At 43.9% G+C, this 26,720-nt stretch overlaps 1 protein-coding gene across 2 annotated transcripts; it reads right to left on the reverse strand.

The window, feature by feature from the left end:
- LOC132780149 (SUMO-activating enzyme subunit 1) lies at nucleotides 1–25,654 on the reverse strand. 2 transcript variants are annotated; one of them, XM_060783703.2, is made up of 9 exons: nucleotides 25,411–25,653; nucleotides 21,390–21,501; nucleotides 18,891–19,064; nucleotides 16,786–16,928; nucleotides 14,717–14,816; nucleotides 11,156–11,261; nucleotides 5,355–5,499; nucleotides 777–846; nucleotides 1–272 (listed from the first exon to the last, which is right to left on the reverse strand). In XM_060783703.2, the coding sequence occupies exons 1-9, from the start codon at nucleotides 25,518–25,520 to the stop codon at nucleotides 180–182; spliced, it is 1,053 nt and encodes a 350-aa protein (XP_060639686.2). In that variant the 5' UTR covers nucleotides 25,521–25,653; the 3' UTR covers nucleotides 1–179. The 2 variants fall into 2 exon arrangements, with proteins under 2 accessions (XP_060639686.2, XP_060639687.2); XM_060783704.2 differs by lacking the exons at nucleotides 777–846; nucleotides 5,355–5,499 and having other exon boundaries at nucleotides 25,411–25,654.
- Nucleotides 25,655–26,720: the final 1,066 nt, after the last annotated feature.

The following is a 26,720-nucleotide window of genomic DNA, read 5'->3' on the forward strand; positions in this document are numbered from 1 at the left end:
TCATGTAAAAGAAGGTTTTATTGAATACTGAGACAAAGGGCACCCAAGGTGGTGAGAGACAGACAGAGAGAGAGACATACACACACAGCTCCCCTTAGCCTAAAGGTGCCCACTGCAGATGGAGGGAGGAGAATCTGATCAAAGGTTCTGGGATGGAGATTATCACTCACAGCCCAGATTCAAGTAGGAGCTAGGCACTCCACGATCCCATTGCCCTTCATGCCATTGAAGAAGAAGAAATTGTTGAGGGGAGGATCCCGCTGAGAGAGGGCCTAGAGGAGATAAAGAGGAGGCAACATAAAGATGCACGATATCACTCCATAAACAAGTCCCATTCCTTGATTTCAGAAGCTAAGCAGAGGTGGGCCTAGTTAGTGCTTGGACAGACACCACTATGGGGGAAATCCAGGGCCAATGGACAAAGAACCTGGTTCAGTATATGGCCACTTCCTATAGGTCCTTCAGCCCAGAGTGAAGAGTGCAAGAGGCAAAAGGGCCACGTCGCATCTCCACTGCCAGCCAGGACACAGCAGAGGCATTTAAATTCTCCAGAGGGAGGCCCCCGCCCCCTTCGCTAGGAATGCTCAGCTTAGCAGGGGATATGAGATACAGCTTGCAGCTGTGCTGGTGCGCATGGGTGAGGCAAGGAGGAAGAATCAAACTCTGGAGGAACTCGCCATCTGCAAAAGATAACTCTCCTATCAACTCCCTCCTCCAATTCAGGGCACCGACCCAGGGACACACGGCGAGGGAAGGAAAACTCTCCTCCTTCTTACCTTGACCACCTCCTGGCTAAGGACGCCTCCAACGACAGCACAGACGGGAGCCATTTCTGAGAAGCAGAAACTAAGAGAAACAACAACAAAGCAATAACCAGACATCAGACAATTTAGGGATATAAATCTTTGTTTACTTTGTTCTTTCATGTAGAGAACTACACATTTATTTATTCATTTACCTTATTTATACCCCACCATTATCTACCTCGAAGGGGACTTACATATAGGCAATTATTCAGTGCCTTAAAACACATACAATTCCAATAACATTAAGATAAAATTACTTTAAATTAAAATGAATACACATTAAGCATTTAAAAACATTTCACATTTCAAAAAATAATTCCACACCTTATGTGACTGTGGAGCCGAACAGACAACTCTGCATCTGTATGCTTATCCACTATGCCCTGCGTCATACACAGAGGAAGAATTGTTGGAGGCTACAGACAATGCCATTGCTGTTGCCCGTTTTTGGTCAAAATATATTTAGCAATCTGTGCTCCTTCTATTTTTATCAGGTTTATACTAATTTATGCAATGTTTTCGATACAAAATAAATAAAAATAAATATTTTTTTTAAAAAAATTCATTTGAGTGAGATTATGAGAATTGGAGTGCGTTTTGATTATTTTTCCATTTTAGGAATTTTTTCAGTAAAATTTATTTTTGATCAAAATATTGCAGAAAGGTGAGAGGGAAAAATCCAAAATAGTTGGGATTTGTTTTGCTCTTTGCAGAGATTGAAGATTTTATTAGTGGGATGATGCGGCACACTGGAATGTTTGTTCACTTCATTTTTCCACGTGAGAACATTTCAGACCTTTTTTCACAGCTGAATTTGATCAAGGATGAGAAAAAGGTGTTTGCGTATTCTTAACATCAAGCATGGGCAAACTTCAGCCCTCCAGGTGTTTTGAACTTCAGCTCCCAGAAATCCCAGCCAGCTTACTGGCTGTTAAGAATTGTGGGAGTCGAAGTTCAAAACACATGGAGGGCCAAAGTTTGCCCATGTCTGCTTTAGATTTTTGAAGATTACTTCCTGAAGGCACTCTTTGTGAAACCCTCAGACAAGGAGAGCACATCAGGCCAGGCACCTTGAGCAGGGAAGCGGAGCCAAGCGCATCCTTGGTCCACTGTAGCCCAGGCAACATAATCCCGTCCGATGTTATGCTCGATGCACCCAAGCAGCGGGCATTCCAGACACTCCGCTGCGGCCAGGGCAGGGTGCCCCCGCATGCCCCAGACAGCCTTGCTAAACATAGCCCCTGGCCGCTCATCCCCTCAGGGCAGGCCCACATTCCTCTCCCCCCATTCTTGTCCAGGCCCCTTCTGAGTGGCATGCAGCAACATGCCGATGGAAGGGTCTGCATAGTCTGGCCAGTCCCCAAATGGGCACAAGCAAACTTGTTGCTGCCCACCTTTCTTATCCTTCTCCTTCCTCTGGAAGGAAGGGGGAATAAATTGCCTCTCTCTAAAGACCTCTAAGGGCAAAGAGGCCAAGCTTTTGCCTGAGACCTTGTGTAAAACCAAGGTCACCTGGCAACCACGAGGCTTTGAAGCATTGCAGCCTAGAGTGATGCTGAGGTCCTGCCAGCAGACCCTGCCTCCGCAGCAGGTTCTTGGAGCGGAACACCATGCACACGCAGGAGAGCAGTTCAGCAGGGCAAGGCGTTCGCTAGCCATGCAAAAACCTCAGCGCAGACACACACTGGTTTGTCTCCAGCTCAGACCCCAAAGGGAGGAAGAAGGGGCAGCTTTTCTGCCAGGGCCACTTTAGTCACGCTTCCAAAAAAGACCCAGTTTTTGTCCGCAAATGCTGCCCCTGAAGCAACTCTGGGTGGAAGAGGAACAATGCAGTGTAGACCAGAACTTCCTAAACTGTGGGTTCCGACTCCACATGGGCTCAATTTTGAGGTCCCGAAAAATATGGCAACAGGAAATGTTTTCTGAATGTCAACTAGCGGCTGTTTTAGACATTTACTCCAATCTGTTGTGTAGTGTTTACTCTGCAGAAGAGGCTTCAGCTGTACTTCATGAAAAGGAAAATTAAAACTGTTTTTCAAATGCTGATTTGTTATCAAGAAATATTGGATTTTTTTTCTTTCTGTTAAATTCCACAGTGAGATTTAACTGTGGATATGTGCTCTACTTGGGGTTGCCCTTGAAAATGGCCCAGAAATTTCAACTGGTCCAACGGCCAGGTTGTTAACTGGTGCTCCTTACAGAGAGAGGTCAATCCTCCTGTTTTAGGAGCTCCATTGGCTGCCGTTCATTTTCCGGTCCCAATTCAAGGTGCAGGTGCTTACCTACAAAGCCCTAAACGGTTTGGGACCTGCCTACCTGCGTGACCGCATCTCCGTATACAAACCCACACGATCTCTCCGATCATCTGGAGAGGCCCTGCTCACGATCCCACCGGCGTCGCAAGCGCAATTGGTGGGGACGAGGGACAGAGCCTTCTCTGTGGTGGCCCCCCGACTCTGGAACTCTCTCCCCAAGGACATCAGACAAGCCCCAACATTGGCAGTCTTTAAGAAGAGCTTGAAGACGTGGCTGTTACAGTGTGCCTTCCCAGAATAGGAATCTCCTAGCATCATGTCCCAAATGTACTTTATTAGAGATTTAAGATTGTCTGAACACCGCACTTATCTCCAAAAACCTACCCATTTCACCTGTCATTTCCAGCATTTTTAAATCTTTATTCATTACATTTGGCCCGGCCTCAGTTTTATATGCGTCGTGGTGTTATTATCTAATGTTTATTGTTATTGTTTTTAATGTTTATTGTTTTGCTTTATGAGTATTTATTGTTGTATTGCTATGCTGTTGTTTTATTGATGTGTTGGGCCTTGGCTTCTTGTAAGCCGCACCGAGTCCTTCGGAAGATGTTAGCGGGGTATAAATAAAGGTTAATAATAATAATAATAATAATAATAATAATATATCAATATGGGACACAAGAGTAGACAAGCAAGAAAAGATTAGGAAGATCATATAGACAATAAAGTTGAACCCGTGTAGGATTAGAAGGAAGTCACAAAATTATTATTTTTATTTTCATCTTTATCTTTAAAATAATATATATATATGTGTGTGTTTTTTTCTTTTTTACACTTCTGTCATCTTGTTTTCCTACTTTTCTTCAAAATACTGTGTTCTCCCACTTTACTTGGAAATTATATATTTTTCTTTATACCAAATAAAAATTTATTTTTAAAAAAGAAATATTGGATTTTATACCTATTTTATATGCCAATATAACCAGGGTCATGTAAAAACTTATCAGACTGGAAAAGTTGAAGAAACCCCAGTCTAGATACAGTCTCCAAAATTCAGGCAGGCTACTGTTAGGCCACCAGTCAAATTGGCTATAATGGTACTGCGACCAAAGTATGCTGGATACATGAACAGTTTCCATGGACTGCAGGACCTAAGCCCTCCAGCTCCAGAAAATACGGCTTAAGGCAGCATTTCTTATCCTGGGGATTGGGTCACAAGGGGGTTTCGTAGGGGTCACCAAAGTCCATCAGAAAACACATATTTCTGATGGTCTTAGGAACCCCTTTAGCAGAGAAGGCTGAAGATCCCTCAGCTTGCCCTTCTTTTCCTTTTTGGAAACAGACGGCAAATCCTCCCACCAAAAGCTGTGATTGGCCAGTCATTCAGCTGGCCTCTCAGCCAAAGGGGGGGGGGGGGCTGTTTCTGAGACTCCAAGCAAGGAGGGAAGAGCAGGCATGCCCAGGACATGGTAGCGTGGTGAGTAGGTGTGGGTAAGGGAGAGGGAGAGCTCACGAGGCTGGAGGGAGGCTCATGCAGGTGACTCTCTTCCAGGCAGAGGGGAAAGTGCTGTGCGACATGGGACTGTGAGTAGCCCAGCAGCATCAGGAGGAGGAGAAGCAGCAGCTTGTGTAATTTGTAACACTATTTATTAGAAATAAGTCAGTTTTTTTAATGGTTTTTATTAATGCTCCCACTAGAAAATGCATAAGGATGTGGGTGAACTACAACTCCCAAATCATGGTCAATCCTCCCCAAATTCCACCAGTATTCACAGTTGGCCATTTTGGGTCTGTGTGCCAAGTTTGGACCAGATCCATCATTGTTTGGGTTCACAGTGCTCTCTGGATGTCGGTGAACTACAACTCCAAAATTCAAGGTCAATGCCCACCAAATCCTTTCAGTATTTTCTGTTGGGAGTTCTGTGTACCAGTTTGATTCAATTTCATCACTGGAGGAGTTCAGAATGCTCTTTGATTATAGGTGGACTATAAATCTCAGCAACTACAACTCCCAAATGACAAAACCACCCCCCACCCTACCAGTATTCAAATCTGGATGCATTGGGTATATGTGCCAAATTTGGTCCAGTAAAGGAAAATACATCCTGCATATCAGGTATTTACACTACAATTCGTAACAGTAGCAAACGTACAGTAATGAAGTAGCAATGAAAATAATGTTATGGTTGGGGGTCACAACAACATGAGAAACTGTATTAAGGGGTTGCGGCATTTGGAAGGTTGAGAACCACTGCCTTAAGGGAAGAAGAACCAAATGGAGGCAGCTACTCACCTGACAAAGTCATCAGGGAGCAGATCGCTCTCAATATCGAGTGAGGCCAGCACTGCGTTACGCATCTGTAGGAGAGTCTCAGAGTCCTCTGTGCAGCTTTGAGTGGACGGATCTCGGCCCTTTTCTGACCGGAATTTCAGGAGCACTGGAAGATAATTGTGTAGGATAAGAAAGCACTTTTAAAAAGGTAGCAGCAATGCACACCAATGCCCCACAAACCTGTAATGTTGTTGATAGTTTCCATTTGCATTATGGCCAGAATCCTACTAGTGACAGACACAAGCATAATTCTACTGCAAGGACCACTATCCTTGCCATCTCAAGGCCACTGTGTTGCTGGTTGTTGCAACTCAGAGTAGGCTTCACCTTGCTCCCAAAACAACACCACACCAGAGCTGTAGATTTTGTAGTTTATTGAGGAAAAACAAAGTCAAAACATAGAGTAAGCAATGCAAAGTTCCAAAGACAAAGGTTAAATGCAAAAACACAGTTCTCAAGATCCAAAGGCAAAAACATGAAGCATAATCCTTGAGGCAATGACCAAACAGGAGTCCATGGTAAAACAGTGAAACACAAGATCCAAAATCCCAAAAGCGTGCTGCTTAAAGCCAAGGTTAATCCATAGAAGCTTGCATGGAAAGAGCCACGTTGAACTGTCACTTTCTCTTTGTCAGCCAGAAACCTAAATACCCTTTGCGAACATGAAGCCGTTGCGATGACGTTTGGCCGACTTGGCTTCTTTCTTACTAGCTAAGCGTGAACTCCTCCTGACCCTCCAATCTAAGCGTTCTTGCCTGCTCATTAATTCACTATCTTCAATGTTCTCTTTATCTATTTGGTCCAGCTGGACCAAATCACAGTGGGAAGGCTGAGCAGGCGAAGACAACTCCACCTGGCTGTTATCTAGCTCACTGGCATTCTTTTCCCTTGAGAACTGACTTGTTGTCTCTGCTGTTGCACTGTCTGAGACAGGCACAGAAACAGGCCCAGAAATCTGAATCCCATCATCCTCTTCATCAGGGAACTCTGGTGGCTCACAAGACCCACAGGGTTCAGGTTCAGACTCAGAATAAAACTGAGCCACAACACTGGTGGGGACTACAAGGGAACAGAGAATGGTTTGGCTATGGCCCCACATCCAGACAAAGATAGTTAACACTAGAAGCAATCTAAAAAGGTGAGTGAAACTGAAGTTTCATTTTCAACAGTGATGTTGATTATTTTTCAGCAAGGCTTGTTCTTTGTTGTTGTTTATTCGTTCAGTCGCTTCCGACTCATCATGACCTCATGGACCAGCCCACGTCAGAGCTCCCTGTTGGCCGTCGCCACCTCCAGCTCCTTCAAGGACAAGCCAGTCACTTCAAGGATAGCTCCATCCATCTTGCCCTTGGTCGGCAAGTACTTCATCTTGGCCTCTACTATCCTTCCCTCGAATGAGCAGTCGGGCTTTCTTTCCAGGAGTATGGAGTGGTTGGATCTTCTCGCTCTCCAGAGCACTCTCAAAACTTTCCTCCAACACCACAGTTCAAAAGCATCTATCTTCTTTTGCTCAGCCTTCCCTAAGTTCCAGCTCTCACATCCGTAGGTAACTACGGAAAATACCATTGCTTCAACTATGCGGATCTTTGTTGCCAGTGTGATGTCTCTACTCTTCACTATTTTATCGAGATTGGTCATTGCTCTCCTCCCAAGAAGTAAGCGTCTCCTGATTTCCTGGCTGCAGTCTGCGTCTGCAGTTATCTTTGCACCTAGAAATACAAAGTCTGTCACTGCCTCCACGTTTTCTCCCTCTATTTCCCAGTTGTCAATCATTCTTGTTGCCATAATCTTGGGGTTTTTTGTGATGTTTAGCTGCAACCCAGCTTTTGCACTTTCTTCTTTTACCTTGATTAGAAGGCTCCTCAGCTCCTCCTCGCTTTCGGCCATCAAAGTGCAAGGTGGCTTGCAGTTAAACATAAAAAAACCCAAGATTGTGGCAACCAGACTGATTGATAACTGGCAAATAGAGGGAGAAAACATGGAGGCAGTGACAGACTTTTATTTCTAGGTGCAAAGATCACTGCAGACACAGACTGCAGCCAGGAAATCAGAAGACGTTTACTTCTTGGGAGGAGAACAATGACCATTCTTGATAAAATAGTGAAGAGTAGAGATCACACAGGCAACGAAGATCCACGTAGTTAAAGCAGTGGTATTCCCCATAGTAACCTGTGGATGCAAGAGCTGAACTATAAGGAAGGCTGAGCAAAGGAAGAAAGACACTTTTGAACTGTAGTGTTGGAGAAAAATTCTGAGAGTGCCTTGGACCACAAGAAGATCAAACCAGTCCATCCTCCAGGAAATAATGGCTGACTGTTCACTGGAGGGAAGGATATTAGAGGCGAAGATGGAGTACTTCAGCCACATAATGATAAGATAGGAAAGCTTGGAGAAGATAGTGATGCTGGGTAAAAGGAAGGAAAAAGGAAGAGGGGCCGGCCAAGGGCAAGATAGATGGATGTTATTCTTGAAGTAACTGGCTTGATCTTGAAGGAGCTGGCGTGGACTTGTCCAGGAGGTCACGAAGAGTCAGAAGCGACTGAACAATTAAACAACAAATGACTACCACTAAACATATACTATGCTTACAACAACAATGCCTACTCTATGAGCCTCACTCTCCGCCTAGATGTTTTTACTTCTTCATAACAAGGATCATGTAATTTTAATATTTATACTAGGATATTTTAATGCCTTGTCTTAATGTATAAATGTTATTTATGTTATATGTTTAATGGTTTTAATAATTTTAATTCATAGTCTTAGTTATATGTTATTGTTTAGTTATGATTTTTTTTACATGGATGTTGGCATTGAATTTTTGGCATTAGTATGTTGTAAACCACCTTGAATCCCCCCAGGGTTGAGAAAGGTGGTATATAAATATAGTAAGTAAATAAATAAATACATAAAAAAACAAATAAATTATGTAGATATGCAGGATCATAGAACTGAAAGAGACCACATGTGCCATCCAGTCCAAGCCCCGACCATGCAGGAAAAGCACAATCAGAGGGGGATACAACTGCATGTAATAATAATAATAATAATAATAATAATAATAAGCTATATAAATAAAAATGTAATGTTCATTTGTGGGATTAACATAACTCAAAAGCCACTGGACGAAATTTGGACACTGTACCCCTAACAGACCAACAAGTGACCATCACTCAAAAAACCCTCCCAAAATACAGCAGAAAGGACTTAAAACCTCAAAAATGCTAAATGATGATACAGCGCATGTGCAAAAATGACAGCTCCCAGCATCCCCTAGACCAGGCCCTTTAGGGGAGGAGGATGCTCCAAATGCACTGCTTCCAAGCTGCAAGCTAGCTTCTCCTTGGATTTCTTTGAGAGCATCCCAATTATTGCGTATTTCCAATTTCCTATTCCTGGACTGCAACTCCCAGCAATCCTCCAGATAGTTAGATAGATAGATAGATGGTAGATAGATCAATAAGGAGGACTGCTGGGAGTTACAGTCCAAGAATAAGTAGAGAAGGAAGAAAGGAGAGAAAGAAAAAGGGAGGGGAAGGAAGGAGGGAACGAGAGAAGGAAAATAGAAAAGGGAAGGGAAGGAAGGCAGGACAGAAAGAAAGGAGAGAAAGAAGGAGGGAAGGTTGGCCACAACAACCCATGGTGGGTACAGCTAGTAATAATAATAATGTTTATTTATTTCCTGACTCCTCTGGGACTTGAGGTGGCTTACAACATTAATAATACAATAAAGTGCAATACAGTATAATACATAAAATGGAATAAACAGTAACATATCCAGTTGATATAAAACACAATATACAGCACAATACAGTATGTTTTTGAACTTTGCAGCAGTAACTCTGCAAAGTAACTCTTTTCTGCCAGGCTACTGCCCTTGTGCATAATAACGGCTTGGGAATGCATCCCAACTGTAGCTCTGTGTCCCCAGCTATTGATTGGTTGCAGTGGTGCATCCAGACCCATCCGAACTGCTCTTGATCCATAAGAAGGATGGACAAACCATATGCCCAGGAATGATCCTAGGTGTACTTTTGCTGCCATTCTGCTACCTGGCAGACCCTTGCTATTGAACACTCGAGGTGATCAGCTGGACACAGTAAGAAGCAACCATCTCTTCTTGTAAATGTGCTGATAGAGATGTATCCTCTGCCAGCACAATATAGGATCCTGCCAATTTTGTTGACTGTTATGTAATTTTGCTTGAAAGCTTTGCCTGAAATTTCTGTTTGAATTGGGAGCTTTTTTGTATCGATATGAAACCAGCATTTATTTGGCTGGTTGGAAGTTTAAAGCTTGTAGAAGAACAAGCCTTGGACCACGAGGGAAGGATAGTAGAGGCCAAGATGAAGTACTTTGGCTACATCATGAGAAGAAAGGAAAGCTTAGAGAAGACAATGATGCTGGGGAAAATGGAAGGAAAAAGGAAGAGGAGCCGACCAAGGGCAAGATGGATGGATGGCATCCTTGAAGTGACTGGATTGACCTTGAAGGAGCTGGAGGTGGTGATGGCCGACAGGGAGTTCTGGCGTGGGCTGGTCCATGAGGTCACAAAGAGTCAGAAACGACTGAACGAATGAACAACAAGCCACTTTGTACACTTTCTTCTTTCACCATGGTTAAAGCTCCTCCTTGCTTTCAGACATCAAAGTGGTATCATCTTCATATCTAAGGTTGGTAATATTTTGTCCAGCAATTTTAACTCCAGCCTTGAATTTGTCAAGCCCCACACGTCACACGATGTGTTTTGCATACAAGTTGAATAGGTAGGGTGAGCGTATACACCCCTGCCATACTCCTTTCCCAATCTTGAACCAGTCTGTTGTTCCCTGGTCTGTTGCTACTTGGTCATTATACAGATCCCTCAGGAGACGGACGAGCTGATTTGGTATGCCCACACCACCAAGAACTTGCCACAATTTATTATGATCCACACCGTCAAAGGCTTTAGAATAGTCAATAAAACAGAAATAGATGCTTTCCTGAAACTTCCTGCCTTCCTCCATTATCCAGCAAATGTTTACAATTTGGCAGCCGTAGTGAAGATGATTGCTGTAGATTACGTTGTATTAGTTGTAATTACCTTTTACACCAAGAACACGTATTTGCATGGTTTTGTTTTTGTTAATGGAGGGGATGGTTTGTCTAGTGTTTTACATATTTGATGGTTTGTCTGTTTGCTCTTGTTGCATAAAAATTACATTTTTAAAAAAGCAAGGGTGTCACTATCTCTGGAACCCATTTGGACAATCTGTATCATTTCTACTGGTTCACCTCTATGGAAAAAATGAGGATACTTTGCTTCAGACAGTCAGATTCTGGTGAGGGGTAAAGGACAACATACCGGCTGCTTTAGAGCCAACCAACATAACCCTATGTAACCCAAGACAGAACAAGGCACAACCCACCACCCTTTTCACTCCAAGAATAGGCACACCCACCCGCCCCATATTCATAGAAGAGAGCTGGGTCCTTGTCATCCTAAGAGATGAATGCCTGGACTGTTCCAGGAACAGTGCCCTAAAGCCCCTTGGTTTGTCTCAGCTGTACGCATCCTGGACCACCCTGCTGCTCCTCAGAGCACAAGGCGCTCACATGTCTGCCAGCTGGACACAGCCCCATTGTTTGTGGTGGTCAGGAGTCATGTGATCTTAAAGGGCCGCCACGTGATTAGCTATCAACACAGCCCTGATGTTCCCAACATTTCAACAGAGAGGCTACTTCCAAGCATGTGCTCACGCAGCCTCAGCGGAGTATCTTACCTCGGAGGAGGAAGTAATCTGTTGTGATGCGCTTCACAGCGGCCTTGGCCTTCTCACTGCTCCAGCTAAGAGATAGGGCCTCTTTCAGAAGGCAGAAAGTCACACGCTGGAAGAGAAACATAAAAAAGGCAGAAAAAGGATAGATAAGATGGGTGAGTGGCCAAGGAGATAGCAGCAAACTGGAATTTCTCCAAACCAATATGGGGAGGGAGGGGTGCACTCCAGAACTGGTAGGAAGTACGGAATCTTTTGAACACGCATACACAAAATAATCCACCCCTGGCATTTTGTGTAACATTAGAAACACACCTTGGCTCACTGGCTTACGAGGAGGAGGAATAGTACTGTATTTTCCGGCATATAAGACAACTGGGCGTATAAGATGACCCCCCCCCCCCTAACTTTTCCAGTTAAAGCATAGTTTGGAATATACTCGCCGTATAAGACTACCCCTCTTCCAACGCACACCAAATAAAAACTTTAAAAGCATTAGATTTGATTTCAATATGGTAATTCTCCTATTACTGTCCCTCCTTCTCTGCCTCTAAGATCTCACACATGCGCATCTGCACCGCTTCATTGCAGTCTTCAGGAGCGAGATCTGAGAGGCAGAGGAGGAGGTACGGTAAAAGGATACAAGGGCGGGCCAGACAGGTAAAAGAGGTGTGTTTTTCTGGCCCAGAACCACTCTATCTCTTTTTTCCATATCACAGGTGCCCTGGACGCCTGCAGCTTGCTCCGCCCTTCACTTACATCTTCCCGGTGAGGCACCCCTTCACCTCACCATTGGGACTGCATTAAGCCCACGAATCCTGATGAATGGATTTTCTTCTACCGTACTTGTACAGCGTTGCCCTTAATGTTTTCAAACAGTCCCTGCATATGGCAGGGACGCGGTCACTGCTATTTTTGAGCTCCCCCCACCATATGCGGCAACCACAGATTCTCCAATCCGGAATTTGTAGTTACAGCAATCGCTCTATAAGCAGACTCCCGACGTATAAGACTACTCCTGCATATAAGACAATCCCTGACTTTTGAGATGATTTTCTTGGGCTAAAACGTAGTTTTATACGCCAGAAAATACGGTAGTTGTTACTACTACCATTATACCTCTGATTAATATTTGCCATCCGTATCCGTGCCCTGCTCACCCCACCAGCTCAACAGATATCTTGAGCAATAATTGATCTATTTGCCCCAAGGATCTGAGAAATTATTGTTTCCATTCGATTTTTGATGTTTTGTCTTATATCTGTTATAAAAGGCTGCATTTTTTAATTTAATTTTAATTGTTAAGTCATAATTTGTGTTTATATGTTGGGTTGTTTAAATTTTGTTAGTATGGATGTATTGTTGTTGTGTTCGGGCATTGAATGTTTGCCTTTTATGTTTGGAATCTACCTTAAGTCTCTTCGGGGAGATAGAGCGGAATATAAATAAAGCTTTATTATATTATTATTATTCTCCATGAATTATTTCCTCGTAGAAGCCTATAACATGGTCACTTTTCATAACTAAACACATGGAATTGGGGATACAATTTAGCAAGCAGAGCTTTTTTGTCAGATAGAAGGAAAACTTGGCCTGGTTTTATTCTAAGACCATTGTCATTCACTCAATTAGCCTGTGATAAGGCCAAAGTTTTGGGAAAGGAACCAATGAGTACACACAAAGCAAGCAGTACTCCCATTCCCATGGAGGCATCCGTCTCCAAAGGGAACTGGAAATTTCTCCAAGTTAAAACTTCCATACCAACATCCATGGCCAAAAAGCAAAACAGGACATAAACATTATTTAAATTACTTCACAGCTAAATCCAACTAGGGAGAATAGACTTTTGAATCTCAGTTGCTAAGGGACCATTTCTCTAAAACTTTCAGCAAAAAGAATTATATAAGACAAAGCCGTTTTAAAAAGATAGGACATAACTGGTTCACATATTCAGTTGGTCAATGCAGATATATTCCATTTCCTCTAATAACATACCACACTATTTTCAGTGTTGATATGAGAACAGAGATTAAATTCCTGATCTCAGTTTTCCTCTAACTCTTTTGAACTTCAGGCCAGACTCTTCTCCGTAACTCTGTCTATTCAAAGTATAGAGCAGTGTTTCTCAACCTTCCTAATGCCGTGACCCCTTGATACAATTCCTCATGCTGTGGCGACCCCCAAGCATAAAATTATTTTCATTGCTACTTCATAACTATAATTTTGCTACTGTTGTGAGTCATAATGTAAATATCTAATATGCAGGAACAAATTTCATTGGAACAAATTTGAATACTGGTGAGGTTGGGGGGGATTGATTTTGTCATTTGGAAGTTGTGGTTGCTAGGATTTATAGTTCAAGTACAATCAAAGAGCATTCCAAACTCCACCAACGATGGAATTGAACCAAACTTGGCACACAGAACTCCCGTGACCAACCAAAAATACTGGAAGAGTTTGGTGGGCATTGACCTTGAGTTTTGGGGTTGTAGTTCACCTACATGTGGACTAAAACAATGATGGATCTGGACCAAATCTGACACAAATACTCAATACTCCCGAAGGTGAACACTGCTGGAGTTTGGGGAAAATAGACATTGACATTTGGGAGCTGTGGTTGCTGGGATTTATAGTTCACCTACAACCAAAGAGCATTCTGAACCCCACCAATGATAGAATTGAGCCAAACTTCCCAAACAGAACCCCTGTGACCAACAGAAAATACTGTGTTTTCTGAAGGTCCTTGGTGACCCCTCTAACACCCCCTGGTGACCCCCTCCCCAGGGGTCCTGACCCCCAGGTTGAGAAATGCTGGTACAGAGGGTCAGTTTTTGGCATATGATCTGTGTAGCACTAATTGAAAGCAATGTTTTTCAGACAAACAAATCATTTCATGGTTTGCTGTGAGTTTTCCAGGCTGTATGGCCATGTTCCAGAAGCATTATCTCCTGATGTTTTCTCCAGAATGCTTCTGGAACATGGCCATACAGCCCAGAAAACCCGCAGCAAGGCCATGAAAATTTTCGACAACAAATCATTGCATGTTTGTTACCATTCAAGACACCGTTATCTCTGTGAAGAACAAATCTAGTTTTCGATGTTGTTTTAAAAGAGGCTGAGATCTGACACCGTGAGATCTTCAAGCAGCCCTAGGATGGTTCTCCCACTGAGTTCCAATTATAACTCTGAACACAATGGGTTGCTCCGTCTCATCTTTGCAAAGGTACTGCACAGTACTTTTCAGCTATAGCTAACCTCCCCTGAAAGGGAAGCGCTGGGAAAATGGATGGGTCTACAGGGCACATGAAGAATGAGAAACATCCGAGAGATGGCTCTCCACTGGATGGTTTACAACAGACAAGGGCAGACTTGCCCGAAGGCAGAAGGAAGGCTCGGCTCCATGGCATTCCTTGGATGAAGACCAGTATACCACACACAGCTGTGTGGCAAACGCATAACAGAGGATAAGCAGCAGGGGCACAGCCTGGTGGTGTCTAGAGGAAAATGCAACACCTTGCTCACTGCCAAAGGACCACTCCATCCTCCATCCCCTTCCCTCCCATGTACCTTTTTCACCAGGGTGGTCTCTGTCAAGTCCAGCTTGGCCTTCTTTGAGTCAGGTCCATCTTCTGCTCCCTGGCTGGCTTTCACTGCTTTAGTCTTCTCCCTGTATGGTATGCAGAGAGATTGATGGGACACCTCTCATTCATTCCTTACCCCAAGAATGATGGACTCTTTTTGGAATGACTGCTTTTCTTTCACTCATGGGTGGGCGAGCCTAGCCAACGCAAATGGAAACTATGGCTCTTTGGCTCCCTCCAGTGGTCAAGCTCCACAGAGAGAAAATCTGAAAGATTCTCGTTTCTCTCTCAGCCTTGACCCCAACCCAAGAATGTCTTTGTTCCCCAATCTCAGAGACTCACTGATGAACTGATGAACAACTGCACTGCATCCTGTCAGATCCCCAAAATCTGGAGGAAAGCAAGAGTCATAGCCACCTTGAAGCCAGGCAAAGACTGTAATGATCCAAAAAGCTATAAACCAATCTCCCTGTTGTACCACCTTTTTACAAAGTCCTGGAGAGACTTATTTTGCACAGAATTATGGAAAAAATAGACCCATGTCTGATCCCACAGCAAGCTAGCTTCAGGAAAGGCAAAAGCTGTACATTGCAAGTGCTGAATCTGACTCAGCACATAGAAGTTGACTTTGAAAGGCAGCAGATCACAGGAGTTGTCTTCATAGACCTGTCAGCAGCTTATGATACTGTAAACCACCGCCTCCTCCTGAGTAACATGTATAATATCACAAAGAACTACCATCTCACCCGCCTCACAGGAAACCTGCTACAAAACAGGAGCTTTTTTGTTGAGTTCAAGGGCCAGAGAAGTAGATGGCGGAAACAGAAGAACGGCCTGCCCCAGGGGAGTGTGCTTGCTCCATCCATGTTCAACATTTACACAAATGACCAACCACTGCCAGAAGGGACAGAGAGTTTCATCTATACTGATGATCGTGCCATTACTGCTCAAGCAGGGAGCTTTGAGATGGTTGAACAGAAGCTATCCGAAGTTCTAGGTGCTCTTACTGCCTATTACAGGGAAAACCAGGTGACCCCTAATCCATCTAAAACACAGACATGTGCTTTTCACCTTAAGAACAGACAGGCATCCCAAGCTCTGAGGATTATCTGGGAAGGAATCCCACTGGAGCATTGCAGCACATCCAAATACCTGGGAGTCACTCTGGACCGTGCTCTGACCTACAAGAAGCACTGCCTGAATATCAAGCAAAAAGTGGGCGCTAGAAATAATATCATACGAAAGCGGACTGGCACAACCTGGGGGTCACAACCAGATACAGTGAAGACATCTGCCCTTTTGCTATGCTACTCTGCTGCTGAGTATGCATGCCCAGTGTGGAACACATCTCACCAACCTAAAACAGTAGATGTGGCACTTAATGAGACATGCTGCATTATCACAGGGTGTCTGCGCCCTACAGCACTGGAGAAATTACACTGTTTAGCCGATATTGCACCACCTGACATCCGCCGGGAAGTAGCAGCCAATAGTGAAAGGACCAAGGCAGTGACATCTCCAGCTCATCCCCTGTTTGGGTATCAGTCAGCACGTCAGCAACTTAAATCAAGAAATAGTTTTCTAAGATCTACAGAGACACTAGCTGAAACACCCCAGCAAGCAAGAGTCCAAAAGTGGCAGGCTCAAACACAGAACCTCAATCAATGGCCGATACCAAATGAGAGACTCCCCCCTGGGCACACAGAAAACTGGGCGACTTGGAAGGCGCTGAACAGGATGCGCTCTGGCACAAGATGCAGAGCCAAACTTAAGAAATGGGGCTACAAAGTGGAATCCACGGCATGCGAGTGTGGAGAAGAGCAAACTACAGACCACCTGCTGCAATGCAACCTGAGCCCTGCCACATGCACAATGGAGGACCTTCTTGCAGCAACACCAGAGGCACTCCAAGTGGGCAGCTACTGGTCAAAGGACATTTAACCAACTACCAAGCTTGCAAACTTTGTGTTTTGTTTGTTTGTTTGTTTGTTAAAAAATGCAACACAACTGTTTGGTCTGCTCCTGACACGATAAATAAATAAAAAAGAGACTCACTCCACAAATTCGTGTTCTCCCAGGTTGGCAAACATGTAGCCGTGGTAGCCAAAGACATCGCCCGTGAAGAACTTGATATTGTTCTTATGGCAGATCTGCTCAACCTTCACAAGGGCCTCCTTAGAGCAACACGTCAAGCAGACCTGGAAAAAGCAAAAAGCAAAAACCACAGGCAGGAGTCAAGTTTTGGCACATGGGTAAGGCAAACATCACTCTGACACAAACACACACATCTGTCCCAACAATCACTGTAAGTAGAATGGAGATCTTCTGTTAGAGAGCAGGAGAGACAGTTAATTGCCCCTTAGGATATATTGGATAACGTTGCAAAGGCAGAGGCCAGCCCACAGGCATGGGAGAGGGAATATGGAAACATAGACTCAGCAGAGACACACTGGATTCTTCTTATGTCTGAAAAACCTAGCAAGGCTAGGAAAACCAGTGCAGAGTGTGTGCAATACGAGGGTTGAATGAAAAGTAATGCCTCCACCTTCATTACTTGGGTTTGGATGGGAATATTTTCATAAATCTAACGCACAAATAATCCTTGGAATGTGCTCTTTAACTACCACTATTCACTTTTCCACATAATCACCAGACAATTGGATACATTTCTGCCAATGATGAACAAGTTTTCTGAAGCCATCACGGAAGAAGTCAACACTGTTTCTGCAACCAGCATCTCAAAGTTCTCTCAACGTCTTCATCGGAAGCATAATGGTGTCCCCGAAGATCTTCTTTCATTATCAGGAACAGATGGAAGTAAGACGGAGCTAAATCTGGACTGTATGGAAGATGCCGTACGGTGGGGAGATCCAGTTTCTGAAGTTTCAAGTCTGTGTGCTTTCATTTCAGGCGTCAGCATCCTGGGTACCCATCGTGCACAGATCTTCTGATAGCCAAGCAAAGCAATAACGTGACCCACACATTCTTGTGAAATGCCGATTATGTTTGAAATTTTTCTCTGAATGATACAACGATCGTCCTGAATCAATCTATCAACCCTTTGCTTGTGAAACTCGGTGGTTGCTGTCACAGGACGTCCAACTTTGTCACACAAGTCAGATGTTCCCACCTCAACATCTTTAAAGTTACTCGCACAACGACGCACAGTAGTCACATCAACACAATCATCATAAATAGCTTGCATTCCCTGATGAATCTCCTTTGGGGTGACACCTTCTGCTGTCAAGAATTCAATGACTACACATTGCTTAAGTCGCATTGACTGACCGTCTGTGCAGGGTTCCATACTTTGCACTTTAACAACACAACCGTTCAATGCGAAGGCTTCCCGTCAAAATGGAACTGTAGAGGAGAGTCTACTGAACAAGCCAGTACCTGCCACATACCAGTACTGTCAACTGTTGAGGAGTTACGAAGGTGGAGGCATTACTTTTCATTTAACCCTCATATAATCTGACATGATGCCACAAGAAAGTGAATGTATATTATCGTTAGTGTAAATTGTTATTTTATGATGTTTTATACTTATTATCGATGCATTTGGATTGTTGTTTTCATGATTTTAATGCTGTAAGCTGCTTTGGGTCCCGTGAGGGAGAAAAGTGGGATATAAATAATTATTTATAAATAATAATAATTATTATATTATACTGGCATAAAAACACAGTATGACACAGCAAACAAGATATATATGATGGATTTTGTATCACAAAATCACAAGTCAAACACTTCCCAAGTGTTTAGGACTGTGTGATGTATTTTCAAATGAGGTACGTAGGTCCAAATAAGGTGGCCTTTTGCAGTTGACAGATCATGCTTTTGTCAATGTTTATTGTGGGCTGAGATCTTTTGGCATGGCACCCATCATCATCATCATTATCATCAGCTGGTAGAGTCTTCCCTCCCTCTCAATTTCCTTTTCTGAATCATTGCCATCTGCCAGATGGTACAGGGTGACAAAGACAAGGACAAACCGATTGAAGGATAGCTGAACTCTGTAGTTTTGCACTGATGTGGCATTGGGGGCTGTGCGGTGGTGTTGTTATTTTGTGATGTATGCAAGGAAAGGCATGTAATTTCATTGTGAAACAGTGCAATGACAAATAAATCTATTCTATTATATTTATTTTGTAACTCACCACATTGAAACGGGTGAAAAATTCTTCAGGTTTTTGTTCGATGTTCTCAGAGTCTGCTTGCACATCCACCATGGGGTTCAGATCCCGGGCACGTGCCAGCGAGGCTTCTGCTCTGTTTTTACCCAAGGAGCCTGTAGGGATCAGGAACTGTGCTTGTGTGTCTTCTGGCATCACCTGAGGAGCAAAGGGGCAAGAAATCTCCCACATCTGTGTTGTCAAAGGTTTTCATGGCTGGAATCACTGGGTTGCTGTGAGTTTTCTAGGCTATTTGGCCGAGTTCCAGAAGCATTCTCTCCTGACATTTCACCCACATCTATCGTCTGTGGAAACTAGGCAAGTGAAGTTTAGATAACTGGAATGTCCAGGGTGGGAGAAAGAACTCTTGTCTCTTTGAGGCAGGTGTGAATGTTGCAATTGGCCACCTTGATTAGTATTTAATGGCCTTGCAGTTTCAAAGCCTGGCTGGTTGCTGCCTGGGGAATCCTTTGTTGGGAGGTGTTAGCTGGCCCTGGTTGATTCTTGTTTGGAATGCCTCTGGTTTTTGAGTGTTACTCTTTATTACCTGTCCTGATTTTAGAGTTTTCTAATACTGGTAACCGGATTTTGTTCATTTTCATAGTTTCTTCCTTTTTGTTTAAATTGTCCACATGCTTATGAATTTCAATGGATACTCTGTGTAGCCTGACATGGTAGTTGTTAGAGTGCTCAAGCATTTCTGTGTTCTCAAATAATATGCTGTATCCATGTTGGTTCATCAAGTTCTCTCCTATGGCTGACTTCTCAGGCTGAATTAGTCTGCAATGCCTTTCATGTTTCTTGATTCATGTTTGGGCAATGCTGTGTTTGGTGGTCCCTATGTAGATTTGTCCATAGCTTTATGGTATATGGTAGACTCTTGCAGAGGTGAGAGGGTCCCTTTTGTCTTTTGATGAACATAGCACTGATTTTCTTCGTGCAACACTCAAAAAGCAGGAATTCCAGACACAAATCAATCAGGGCCAGCGAACACCTCACAATAAAGTATTCTCCCGGGCAGCAACCAGCCAGGCTTTGAAACTGCAAGAACATTAAATACTAATCAAGGTGGTCAATCGCAACATTCACACTTGCCTCAAGCAGACAAGAGTTCTTTCTCCCACCATGAACATTTCACAGATATATAAACCTCGCTTGCCTAGTTTCCAACAGACCTCACAACCTCTGAGAATGCCTGCCACAGATGTGGGCAAAATGTCAGGAGAGAATGATTCTGGAGCATAACCATATAGCCCGGAAAACTCATAGCTCTCCCACAGTTTCCACTCAAAAAGGACCAAATCATGGAGACAAGGAAGCAATCCCAGCTGGTTCAAAATCAGCACCAGGAAAGACTAATGTTTCAAAACCTAACATGAAATTATTGAACTTTGTAACCAGAAGAGACAAAGGGAAAAGAAAAAAAATTACCTGGTGATAAAAAATAACCCACATGCCACATCTGATCAAAAAACTAATTCTGATTTCTACTCTCCCCACTCATCAAGGTGAAATATAGCTCAACTCTTCTTCCTCAGCTGTCTCATCTTAAACTGTTGCCAATGTTAAGTCATTTTGCTCTCCCAACTTTCACAATGTCTGGTTGTACCTGGCCATCAATTTCCCATCTGGTAATCTATTTTTAGACTTTGTAGCATGCCTAAGCAGAGAAAGGAAAAGTCACCAAAGTACGAGAGATGTGTGCCTCTATCTTGATTTTCTCTCTCTCTCTCTCTCTCTCTCTTGTACGCACATAAACACCTCAGTGGGCTGCACTACCACCCCAACAATTGCTAAAAAGATTACTTTATGCCTAAAACAAGTTGCAAAATATGAAATCACTTTGAAATGGTCAGATGACCCCACTGAAGGTTTCCGGAGGTCTGACTGAACTGTTTCATTTGGAAAAAAATATAGACCCATTTTTTTTGCTAGGGTAGTCCATGAGACATTTGCATAAAAACATGTGGGCACCCAATTTACAACAGAGTATTAAATAACATGTCACTTCTCTTTCAATACAGAAAAATCTTGAGTAAACTATACATTATATTATATGCTACAGTTAACTAAGTTGCTAACTGCTATTTCTTTTGGAGAGTTCTCATTTCTACCAGACAGCCCTGCTATTTGGGGGCGGTATTTGGATAAGACGTTTGACTATGTTTTTCTTTCAATTCACCCACAGGAAAACTATCGAAACTTAAGGGGTGAGAAAGGCAGGGTATAAGTATAGGAAATAAATAATAAAAAACTAAGACTGGCTAACTTCTTCCCTTTTTTGAGAAGCCCTCCCGGCTCAAGAGAATAAAAAATATTTCCAGTGTTTTTTTGCTTTTTGGGAAAGCCTGCTGTGATATACCATGCACATGACAAGAGAAGCCTCCAGCCTGGCAAAACTCATTACAGGATTAGAGCACACTGTGGGAAAGAACTAAAAGAAGCCCCTATGTAAAGGAAGCTTAGTAAGACTAGAATGCTTACCTGCTGATGGTCAAGCATGGTTAGCGCTTTGACTCCTGCCAGGATGAGATTCTTGGCCACTTCTGCTCCCAGGCCTTTCATGCCCACCAGCAGCACCCGAGATGCCCGGAGGCTAAGAAGAAGCAGTAGCAGCAGATGTTAGCATCTAGCACCATGAACTGAGCTGCTGACCAAAGACTGGCATTTTTATATGGTATGAAAAAAGTACCATCTACTAAGCCAGTGTTTCTCAACCTGGGGGTCGTAACCCCTGGGGGGGGGGGTAGGTCGCGAGGTGGGTTTCAGAGGGGTCACCAAAGATCATCCAGTATTTTCTGTTGGTCATGGGAGTTCTGTCTGCCAAGTTTGGTACAATTCCATCATTGCTGGAGTTCAGAATGCTCTTTGATTGTAGGTGAACTATAAATCTTTGCAACTACAACTCCCAAATGACAAAATCATTCCTTCACCAACCACAACAGTATTCAAATTTGGTTGTATACGGTATCTGTGCCAAATTTGGTCCAGTGAATGAATTGTAATGTAAATAACAGATATTTACATTACAATTCATAACAGTAGCAAAATTACAGTTATGAAGTAGCAACGAAAATACTTTTATGGTTGGGGATCACCACAACATGAGGAACTGTATGATGGGGTTGCAGCTTTAGGAAGGTTGAAAAACACTGCATTTAGCAAAGATAGACAGATAGATATAAATCCAGAATTTGGCACCAGGGCTTTATTTATGAAGGCCACATCATTATCTACCAATAAGGCTAAAAACTTTGCTCCAAACACAATTCATGGTACAAGGCAAAGAGATTTAAGATGAAAATAGTTTCCTATTTCTTATATGCAAAATATATCTAGTCATGAGGAGAGGCGGGAAAGAAATAAAATTATTATTGTTGTTGTCATTACTATAATCGTAATCTAAGCCCTGGCCTGGAATGTATAGCATTTTTAGCCCCTTCATTGCCTACTTCTAGATTTAGATTATAGATTTTAGTATTGCTTCAATGAAAAAAAAAATCATATTTTCTTTTCTATTTTATCCTAGTTTATAGAGATTTAAATTAGTATTATTACCAAAAATGTTTTATTAGAGAGAGCCTTGAGCAAAGCTTGAAAAAGTTACTTTTTTTGAGACTACAGCTGCCCGAATCCCCATGATAAATAAGAACTAGAATGTTCTTTCACCAGAGACAGCTGGTGTATACATCACAATAAGTAAAGTTTATAATTAGCCATTTTAATTATGACAAATTATAAGCCATTTTTCTTGTATGCTCTTGGAATAATAGGGTTTCTCTCCTGTTGTCCCCAACACTGCCTCAACATGTGAATCCCTGCTGGTGAGAGCAATTCTCAGTGGGGATTGTGGGGTAGAGTTATGGAGAGAAAATATCAATTATGATGGACCACCATATGCAGCGAAGATTGTGAAGAAGTAATCTAAGAATTCTGGCAAGATGGTTCCATCCAGTCCAAATGGTTTCCTCTCAATAAGCTCCCTTCTCATTATTAAGAAACCGATGGTTGGGAATAAGGAAAACAATAACTGCTGGGAAAGAGAAAGGCGAGTTTACATGCTACATTATTATGCCGCTATGATTCCACATTTAACAGCCACTGCAATCATCCTAGGGAATCCGGGGATATGCAGCCTGGTAAAAGCTCTCTGGCCCTGAACTGAACATCCCAGGATTGCATAGAATCATAGTGTTGCAAGAGACCTCATGGGCCATCCAATCCAACCCCCTGCCAAGAGGCAGGAATATTGCATTCAAATCACCCGATAGATGGCCATCCAGCCTCTGTTTAAAAGCTTCCAAAGGAGCCTCCACCACACTCCGGGGCAGAGTTCCACTGCTGAACGGCTCTCAGAACGGCCACAGCAATGCATGGCAGGGAACGGCTTGTGTGTGTATATATTTTTGTTTGTTGTTCATTCCTTCAGTCACTTCCAACTCTTTGTGACCTCATGGACCATCCCACGCCAGAGCTCCCCATCGGCCGTCACCTCCCCCAGCTCCTTCAGAGTCAAGCCAGTCACTTCAAGGATACCATCCATCCATCTTGCCCTTGGTTGGCCCCTCTTCCTTTTTCCTCCCATTTTCCCCACCATCATTGTCTTTTCTAAGCTTTCCTTTCTTCTCATGATGTGGCCAAAGTACTTCATCTTTGCCTCTAATATCCTTCCCCCCAATGAGCAGTTGAGCTGTATTTCCTGAAGTATGGACTGGTTGGATCTTCTCGCTGTCCAAGGCACTCTCAGCACTTTCCTCCAACACCACAGATCAAAAGCACATCCCCTGCCATGTGCTGCTGTGGCCCAGTCTGTGTGTATATTTGTGTATATGCGTATGTGTGTGTGTATATATGACTTTGCGCATGCATTGTAATGTATTTTTGGTTTTTGGCTTTTTAAGTCCCTTCTGCTGTGTTTTTCAGTGTAGTCTTTTTATGAGTGATGGTCACTCGTTGGCCTGATAGGTGTATTGCATCCAAAATTGGTGTCAATTCACCCAGTGGTGCAGTGGGTTAAACCCCTGTGCTGGCAGGACTGAAGACCGACAGGTCGCAGGTTCGAATTCGGGGAGAGGCGGATGAGCTCCCTCTATCAGCTCCAGCTCCTCATGCGGGGACACGAGAGAAGCCTCCCACAAGGATGATAAAAACATCAAATCATCTGGGCGTCCCCTGGGCAACGTCCTTGCAGACAGCCAATTCTCACACACCAGAAGCGACTTGGTGTTTCTCAAGTCGCTCCTGACACGACCAAAAAAAAACACACACACAGTGGTTTTTTAGTTATGTCAACCCCACATACAAACATTGAATTTTTATTTACATAGATGGTTTTCATCATTGGTGGAGTTCAGAATGCTGTTTGATTGTAAGTAAACTATAAATCTCAAATGACAAAATCATATTTTTTTGAGTGATGGTCATTCCTTGGGTTAGTAGGTGTCTTGTGTCCAAATTTGGTAGCAATTCGCCCAGTGGTTTTTGAGTTATATTAATCCCACAAACATAATAATAATACAAACATATATTATATTTTTAGTTATATAGATATGCATGCTTTGGATAGCATAGGGAAGGGGGTTGTTTTGCTGTCTGTGGTCCTGTTTAGAACATTTCACTTCACATTCTGGCCCTGTGATCATTGGATTTTGGAAATTCAGCTTGTTGTGGAAACAAGAATTCAGTTGAGACACTTTCCCCCCAAAATGACTCCCCAGGAGCGAATGTCCCTCTATTCTGCTTTGGTTAGATCACACCTGGAATATTGTGTCCAATTCTGGGCACCACAATTGAAGGGAGATATTGACAAGCTGGAATGTGTCCAGAGGAGGGCGACTAAAATGATCAAGGGTCTGGAGAACAAGCCCTATGAGGAGCGGCTTAAGGAGCTGGGCATGTTTAGCCTGAAGAAGAGAAGGCTGAGAGGAGATATGATAGCCATGTATAAATATGTGAGAGGAAACCACAGGGAGGAGGGAGCAAGCTTGTTTTCTGCTTCCTTGGAGACTAGGACACAATGGAACAATGGCTTCAAACTACAAGAGAGGAGATTCCATCTGAACACGAGGAAGAACTTCCTGACTGTGAGAGCCGTTCAGCAGTGGAACTCTCTGCCCCGGAGTGTGGTGGAGGCTCCTTCTTTGGAAGCTTTTAAACAGAGGCTGGATGGCCATCTGTCAGGGGTGATTTGAATGCAACATTCCTGCTTCTTGGCAGGGGGTTGGACTGGATGGCCCATGAGGTCTCTTCCAACTCTAGGATTCTATGATTCTGAGGGGTACTGTTTGTAACTCGGGGACTGTCTGTAATGTGAGATAAGGAAGCTCGAGCAATACTTCTCTATGATTCCACTCTTTTGGGGGGTCTGTGTGTCCACCAGGCGTGCCTTCCCCTTGGTTCCTTCCTTCAGAATGGTTTCCATGACCCTCAGGCCTCCCCTTCCGTGCCCCCGCACCCCCAGCACCCCTCGAGGCCTGCTCCTCGGCCCGCCCCCCTCGGGAGTTACCGTTTCTGCGCTTCCAGGCCCCAGAGGCGGATCTGGCGGTCATACTGCGCCGCCTCCTCTTCGCTGATGGCGCCCCCGGGCCCAGCCTCTGCCTTCTCCTTCTCCACCATGGCGGCGGCCGGAGAAGCGCCTCTTTTTCCTCAGCACCGGCGAAGCCTCTTTGAATGGCGGCGCCCAGCCACCAGCGGCCGGCCCACTCGTTTCCCTCGCTTTGCGACGTGATGCGCCTGCGCGCTCTGGCTTGGCGCCGTGACGTCACACCCAAGAGACACCCACAACAAGCTCGGTTCCCCGGCTCGGCAATTTCCGGCGGCGCTCGAGAATTTCCGCCAGCGAGGCCTCAATCACGTTGTGGTTTGGGCCGGCCGGGTGTGTCCGCTTGCGCCGCTCACTGGCTGTGGCTGAAGGAAGCAAAGGAAAGGAAGGAGGGAGAGGGCCGTGCGCGTGCGCAGTAACGTCACTGTAGTGGCACACATTTTTTTTATTTATCGTGTCAGGGGCAAACAAAACAGTTGTATTGCATTTTTTTTAACAAACAAACAAACAAAACACAAGCACGTGTGTGACGGCACACACTCGCTGGAACACCTCAGCAAGCGAGAGTCCAAAAGTGGCAGGCTCAAACCCAGAACCTCAATCAATGGCTAACACCAAATGAGAGACTCCCTCCTGGGCAACACAGAAAACTGGGCGACTTGGAAGGCGCTGAACAGGCTGCGCGCTGGCACCACGAGACGCAGAGCCAACCTTAAGAAATGGGGCTACAAAGTGGAATCCATGACGTGTGTGTGGAGAACAGCAAACTACAGACCACCTGCTGCAATGTAACCTGAGCTCTGCCACATGCACCATGGAGGATCTCCTTGCAGCAACACCAGAGGCACTCCAAGTGGCCAGATACTGGTCAAAGGACATTTAATCAACTACCAAGCTTGCAAACTTTGTATTTTGTTTGTTTGTTTCTTTGTTAATGCAACTGTTTGGTCTGCCCCTGACACGATAAATAAATAAAACCGGGGGCTCCACTCACTGGCTGAATTATTTATTTATCGTGTCAAGAGCAACCAGACATTTGCATTACACTAGCTGTCCCCTGCCACCCTTTGCTGTGGCAGAGTCTGTTGATCTGGAAAATAAAGTAATGAGAAGGTGTTGGTTTCTAATATATGTAATTTCTTTATGCTTGTGGGTAAACAGTATTTCTTGCTGTTTACCCACAAGCTCCTTCAAGGTCAATCCAGTCACTTCAAGGATGCCATCCATCCATCTTGCCCTTGGTCGGCCGCTCTTCCTTTTTCCTTCCACTTTCC

The sequence above is a fragment of the Anolis sagrei genome, chromosome Y, assembly GCF_037176765.1.
Source record: "Anolis sagrei isolate rAnoSag1 chromosome Y, rAnoSag1.mat, whole genome shotgun sequence".
Lineage (NCBI taxonomy): Eukaryota > Metazoa > Chordata > Lepidosauria > Squamata > Dactyloidae > Anolis > Anolis sagrei.